General features: G+C 41.5%; 1 protein-coding gene across 1 annotated transcript in view; it reads right to left on the bottom strand.

Annotated features, from left to right (window-relative positions):
* Positions 1 to 7500, bottom strand: part of LOC137630484 (mitochondrial protein C2orf69 homolog) — a 59964-nt gene that overhangs the window by 21408 nt on the left and 31056 nt on the right. The window contains exon 3 of the mRNA XM_068361982.1: positions 7107 to 7234. Coding sequence (XP_068218083.1) covers positions 7107 to 7234 — 128 coding nt within the window. The remainder of the gene's footprint in view (positions 1 to 7106; positions 7235 to 7500) is intronic.

A 7500-nucleotide genomic window follows, 5' to 3' on the forward strand; every position in this document is an offset into this window, starting at 1 on the left:
TAGGTCATGTGCAACGAAGGTTGTCTGATGTACTAGACCCCTACCTTCAGGACTGGCACCAATGACAGGTTCTTCCTGAAGGTTAGGGTAGATCTGTTATCCCTGATTTTACGTGCTCAAACTGGGATGGCACTTCTGGAATCTCACTGGATCAGGACTAATGAAAGTGCATGAGTCGGAAGCAATGTTCTTTGATATCCTATTCTATACTCTTCCAGCATAGGAAAGAGGATCTGAGATCTTTTAAAAAGTGTCACTGTGCCTTCACTGGACAGAGGAGAGAGCCTTTACGCAACCCATTACTATGAGATTGAAGTTGTACAAGGCTAGAAGCTAATTCTTGGACACAAACTCCAGAACAAGGAAGAGGAAGACCTTACTTCATTGAGAATGACTTGATGCCATTGTGAACAATGGCATTTGTATAACTTCCATGAGTCAAAATACGATGTATTACACGGTAATTACACCCTTTGCCCTACAGTCGTACCACAAACCTCATAGGGAGTACATGTCTGAGTTTGACCTCTGACATTCACTCATTTTTACGTTTGGTTTTCTTGTTTTCGGCATGAATTTTATCATTTCAAAGGGGAAAAGACAATTTCAACATCTTGGTAACATAAGGAAGAAGAAAATTGACTATATTAAGAGTTCAGAAGTGGGTAATATTGGTAGTAACAGAGAGAGAGTGTGTTTGGATGGAGGAGCGGCCGCTTTGTCTGATAGGAGCCAAAAGAAGCAGGATATTGAGCAAAAGGATCTTCATTTATGATTAAATAATTATAAATAACTTTATTTTTGTTTATTAATATCCAAAAAGGAACATAAAATTCATAATAATCAGGATTTATTAATAATGTCTTTGTAAAAATACAAAGAAAAACTTTCAATGCCCATATCGCAAAACTACTTATTGATCTTCACATTCTATTTTCTCTCTTAGTTTAAAAGATATAGCATTGATATTTGGAAATATAGGACATTATAAAACAATAAAATGTTGCCCTTTTTTTCAATTTTTGTTTCATATTTTTTTTCTTAATTTTTTTTCCTGATTTTAAGGGTTTATTTTTTACCATAATGAAAAATGAAAAAATTCCTATCTGGCAAAAATACTACTTTTAGAAAAAAAAAAACTCATATTACTGGAGGTCTACATCAGGTTTATATAGAGTACTAATCCAAGGTCTTAATATTAATTATCAAGGGAGGAGATAGAATTTTAAAAACCCTCATTTTCAGGATAATTCACCCACGCGTCGCAAAACTGGTCAGAGACAAAAATCCTATGTAGTTTGGAGATGTCCTAAGTCACCTTATTAAGCGGTATAAATGTCATAGTCCTGTCATTAAATAATGGCATTAGCTGGCCGGCCCCTTTAAACTGGAGCAGCAAATCTTGATCTGGAATTCACTATGGGATTCCTTGGTGCTGGTTTCACCGGTTGACTGGAGGAAGCTCTGGAGGTGGATGACTTTGAAGGGTCTTGACCCAGAAAGAAACCACTTCAAGGAAAAGGGAATCATGACTCTCCTTTTTTCACCTCTCAATGTCACTCTATGAAAAAAGCGCATTGATTCCAGGATTGGTGCTTCTTCTTCTTTGTCTACATCTTTTCCCACTTCTATGTAGGATTGATGTTTCTGGTCAGCTTTCTCCATCTACCTTTGTCCCAAACCTCATCACCGGTTAATCCCTTTGATCGAAGGTCATCCTTGATACAGTCCACCCACTTTCGCTTTGGTCTCCCTCTCCTTCTCGTTCCCTGTACCTCCATTTCCATCACTCTCCTCCCAGTATACTGTTCATCTCTTCTCATGACATGACTGTACCACCTCCGTCTACTTTCTTGGATCTTATCTGATAGTTTTCTAACTCCTGTGGTACCCCTAATTACCTCATTCCATATCTTATCTCTTCTTGTCACCCCACACATCCATCTCAACATTCTCATCTCTGCCACATCCATCTCCTTCTCTTCTGTCTTCTTTATTGCCCACGTCTCTGCTCCATACATCATTGCCGGTCTCACAACTGTCCTGTGTACTTTACCTTTCAACTTAACCCCTATTTTCCTGTCGCATAGTACTCCACGCACTTTTTTCCAATTCTTCCATCCTGCTTGTATTCTGTGGTTTATTTCTGCCCCCAGATCACCATCCTCTGTAACTGTTGATCCTAAGTACCTGAAATTTTCAACTCTTTTCAATCTCTCTCATTGTAAACTAACTGCCCCATTCTCCCTATTTTTCAATTTCAAATACTCTGTCTTTTTCCTGCTGATCGTCAATCCCCTATTTTCCATTTCTCTTCTCCACTCCTCCAGTTTCTCTTCTACTACCTCTCGCCTAGTGCTACACAGTATAACATCACCAGCAAAAAGCATACACCAAGGAGACTGATCTCTAATACCTTGTGTTACTACATCCATGACCAGATCAAATAGGTAAGGGCTCAATGCAGACCCCTGATGTAGTCCCACATTTACAGGGAAACTTTCTGTTAGGTCTATACTGCTCTTAACATTTGCTTCTGCCCTTTCATACATATCTTGGGTGATTCTTACGTATTTCTCAGGGACTCCCTTTTCTCTCATACATCTCCACAGCTCCTGACGTGGTACTCGATCATATGCCTTCTCCATGTCAATAAAGGCCATATGTAATCCTTTTTGTTCCTCCCGATGTTTTTCTATCATCTATTTCAAAGCAAATATTGCTTCTACAGTCCCTCTTCCTGGCATGAATCCAAATTGTTCCTCACCAATTGTTGTTTCATCTCTGTCTCTTCTCAATGATCTTCTCCCATATTTTCATAGCATGGCTTATCAGCTTTATGCCTCTGTAGTTGCTACATTCCTGGATGTCTCCCTTCCCCTTATAGATGGGAATGATTAGGCTTCTTCTCCATTCCTCTGGTATCTTTTCCTGATGGAAGATCTTCTCTGTCCCACAAGATATTTATGCCTTCCTCTCCAAGACTCTTCCATACCTCTACTGGTATATTATCCGGTCCTGCAGCTTTACTATTTTTCATCTTTACTGCTTGTTCTACTTCTCTTCTATTCACTCCTGTGGTAACTGTCTCGTTTGGGAGTCCATCTTCAAATACTGTTCTTGGGTTCTCCTCATTCAATAATCCTTCAAAATAAGTTTCCCACCTTTTAATTTCACTCTCTTCTGCTAGAACTATACCATTTCTATCTTTTATTTGCCTTATATGTGTCAGGTCTTTGGATGCAGCATCTCGGGCCTTAGCAAGTCATAATATTTTCTTCTCTCCTTCTGGTGTTTCCATCTCTTTATAGATTTCATTTAATGTCTCTGCCTTTGTCTTTGCTACTGGTCTTCTTGCTTCTTTCTTTACTTGTTTATAGTTTTCTTTATCCTGCTCTTGTCCTGATAGATCTGCCTTCTTCTTGGCTTCTTTCTTGGTTTTTACCCGTTCTTGCACCTCATCATTCCACCACCACGATTCTTTATCATTTGGGGGTCTTCTTCCTGATGACTTTCCAAGTACTTCCTCACCGATCCTTAGAATCACTTTACTATTCACAGTACACCATTCTTGTACATCCTCATGTAACCTTACTGCTTCCAGCACTCTTTCCTTAAACAAGACTCTCAGTTCTTCCTCTTTCAATTTCCACCACTTAATCTTTGGGTCTATTCTTGCCTTTTTACTTCTCCTACAATTCCTTAGTCTGCAATCAATTACCACTAACCTGAGGGGAACAAGCCAGCCTCAACTTGGTGCCGGTCCCAAGCCCAGGTAAATGGGGAGGGTTGGCGGCAGGAAAGGCATCCGGCCATTAAAAAAAATCAGCCAAAACAATTATGGTCAGTGAGTATAAGAATGAAATTAAGGCTAGGACGTTCCCCTTAAGCAACGCATTGGGACCTCGCCTGATCCCTCCAAAAAATCGGCAAGGGCTACCCAGTCATGGGCAGGCTGGGTTAAAGAGGCAAGCTCAGAGGAAAATATCTGAGGAGAGAATGAGAGTAGCAACTCTGAAAGTGGGGACAATGACTGGAAAAGGGTGAGAGCTGGTTGACCTCATGGAGAGAAGGAAGATTGAAGTGCTATGTGTGCAGGAGACCAGGTGGAAGGGAAATAATGCAAGAGAACTAGGCGAAGGTTGTAAATTATATTACAGTGGAGCAAATATAGAAGGAAGAAATGGAGTTGGAATAATACTGTATTATCGAAAGAGTGCAAGGAAAATTTGATTGGGGTGAATAGGAAAAATGACAGAATTATGAGTTTAAAGCTAGGACTGGGAGCAACAATAGTCAATGTGGTGAATTCCTAAGAATACACTACTGCTCCAGACTAGTGGTCTAACAATGAAATTGCCTGGAGGTTTACCAAGGAAGCTGCTTTCATGACAGCAGGCTCAGAGGCTGAAAACAAGATGCCTTCGTACTAGTCTCTCCATATATGTCCCCCATGTAAGTGCTGCAACTGTAGGTTCTATCGGAAGAGGCAATGGTACTGCTTCCTCTAGAATTTGAAACTTAAGTAGCTGAGAGTGAATGAGCTGCAAGATCTTTTTCGAACAGCAAGATCGAGAGTTCCTCTAACCAGTGATCCGAGAGTTCACTCTTTCAAGCACACCTCACACTAGAGTTTATCATAGTATTTTAAGAGCAGGGTGCAACCCTTGGGGAGCAGAAAAGCGGAGATCAAAGGCTGTTGTCCCATTCCTGATGGGCTTCATGGTAGCCTCTCCGAGGTCATAGAGCTCCCTGATGAGGGCAAGGAACTCAACGAAAGAATACCTTCCGATTTCCTGTCTCTACTACCACCGGACCTGAATTGCTGAGAGATCAGTGACCAGAGATTCCTCTTTCCCTTGGAACATTTGTGCACTGAACAGAGAATAGCCCTGGGGCGGGGAAAGGAATTGACAATGTCTTGATTTCGGCTGCAAACTCCCCTTGGGTCTTCTCTCCACAGGAGCTGACGAGACTTTAGGTGTCTTTAAGTCTGAAGAATAGATGGGAGAACAAGGCACTGAATGGTCCTCATACACAATTGAGGAGTACAGTATTTGTTCTTGGTGGAGAGGGCTCTGATAGAAGTCATGATATTCTTGGTGTTCCGGAGGATGTCAAAGGTGAAGCCTGGGTACCACCTGTTCTCAACTTTTGTCATGTCTGTGCGTTGGGAGATTTTGACGTGAGGCAGAATTCCTTTGTGCAGGAAGGTCATTGGAGTTATCGTTCCTGTCTTGAGCTAAAGCCCTACGACTTGGCCCGATCATAGTGCAAAGGGCAATCTCTGTGGTTTAGTGAATCCAGGAGCGCCAAAAGACTGTGACTTCTGACAGTGACGAGAAGGACAAGGTGACTGAGGATCGGAAATCTTGGTATAAGTTGAATCCTAGTCTTAAAATGTAGAACCATGAGGGGACCAACCATGGGGTGTCCTCACAGTAAAAGTTCTTCTGGGCAGGCAATCAACTGCAGGTATCTTCACACTAAAACATTAAACACTACATGATTGTTCAGGATGTGTACAATCATTCCATGATGGCGTGTAAGACCAGGCACGAGCAGTTAGGGAAGGAGAAGACCTGGTATGAGGTAACCGGGAGCCTGGAGACTAAGTTTTAGAACTGTTATTGTATGGAGCATGGTTATGAGGAGACCTGCAACAATCTGGGGATCATAATAGGCACTCATGTGCTGAGTGATAGTAATCGCGTTCATGGAGATCGTGTACATGGCAAACAATCTCTTGAGGAAGATTGGTTATTAGGAGAACCATGATCTACCTTTTTCCACACATATGCAAGATGAAGGCTCTTGTCATACAGCCAAACATGAACGGCACTCCGAAGTTTCGTCTTCACCTTTCGTAAGTCTATTCTGGGAAGCTTCTGATGCTTAGGTGGTGTCATAAAAGCATCTCAGGAGTGTCCCAAGGCAGGAGAGAGATTAGTTGTCATAGTACTAGACCAAAATGAGTGTTGGTATCAGAAGCATAAGCTTCTGTACTTCATACTGAAAGCTTTCCCCAAGGGTCAGTGTATGGTACTGCGCTACTCCTCCTCCATGAAACTATACAGAGAAACTGGGTGATAACTCAAGAGACTCGCCGTGATTGGTCATCCTGGGCTTTGGTGACCACCTTGTCTTCTAAGGGGAAGCAGTCATCACACTCCATGAGTTGGCTGGTGCTGAAGGAGGCACAGGAACAGGAAAGATGACAGGGGAAGGTGAGCATATGCACTAATGTCGAAGAGGTTCGGGCATTTGTTGACCTCTCTGCAGCAGGCAAAGACACAGGAAACTCCATAGCAGCAGGGAAGGGCTTGTCAAAGGGCTCTAAATCACATTACTCCTCTGCATAAAGGGGTTGCAACAAGAGACTCCTTAGACATAGCGGCAGCTAATATCTCAATAAGCTCTTCTGCCTACAAGGCACATTCTATACCTAAGGAAGGCTATAACTCACCAAGGTCCAAGTCCTTGTGATGGTCTGCAACTGGCAAAACAACAACACGAGTACTCCAAGAGGTCAAAACAGAGTCTCTCTTCTTACATGTTCCTACAAAGAACCCAGCCCTGGAGGAACCTGACAGAAGCATAGCAGGCTTAGTTTACAAAGAAGGAAGCAGTTATAGTTTCTATGGTATTAGCTTGGGTATTGCTAAGTCAGATGCCAATGAATCCCTCACAGACTTCTTTGAAAACTCCACCTACTGCATGGGAGGCCACACCCTACAATCCTCACAATGGGAAATGAACATGGTTGATGAGGATCTATCACCTACTTGTTCATAAATCTGCCCAAATAACAGTTGGGCTTTCTTGGGCAAAGCCTCATAACTGCCCATGAGGTAGTCAATACTCTGGAAAGTGAAAAGTAAAAGGTTAATAATCCAAATAAAGGGCATAAAGTATATAGGCCAAAGTTAAAGTGAAGTTTGCTCTATCTGACAGTCAACCATTATTAGCATTGTTAAAAGTTTAACAGCCATTTCTAGCTTGACTGAAGTCCTGCTTCTATCAAAGGTCAATGGTTTGTATTATGTGTAGCAACAACTCGGTATTCATAATTCATTTTTCAAAACACAAAAACTTTATTTTTGTACCTGCTTGGTTTAACAACCAAAATGTGGTGTGAAGGGAATTTAGATGCTAAAAGAGATGCTGTTCCAGTTAGTGACCATTCTACGTATCTTTTATTGTCTCGATGTGCTTCCATAACCTCTGGGTAGTCCTGTTAAAATTACAAATTTTTAGAGTAATTTGTATTTTTTATAACTACACAAATCGAGTCCTTTAATAACAATATAAGTACTTCCAGGTTATCTGCAAATTGGCTGCTAAAATTAATAACAAGTGTCAGTAGTTACTGGGGGATGATGGGGAAGTCCTGCTCCCCCGTCAGCATACAAAGTAGCCAATTTGATCTTAAACGTAGTACTTATGAGGTGGTTGAAACATTAAGTATAATTCACGGAGCAAGATTATATAGAAATACAA

Source organism: Palaemon carinicauda, chromosome 38, assembly GCF_036898095.1.
Source record: "Palaemon carinicauda isolate YSFRI2023 chromosome 38, ASM3689809v2, whole genome shotgun sequence".
NCBI classification, from domain to species: Eukaryota; Metazoa; Arthropoda; class Malacostraca; order Decapoda; family Palaemonidae; genus Palaemon; species Palaemon carinicauda.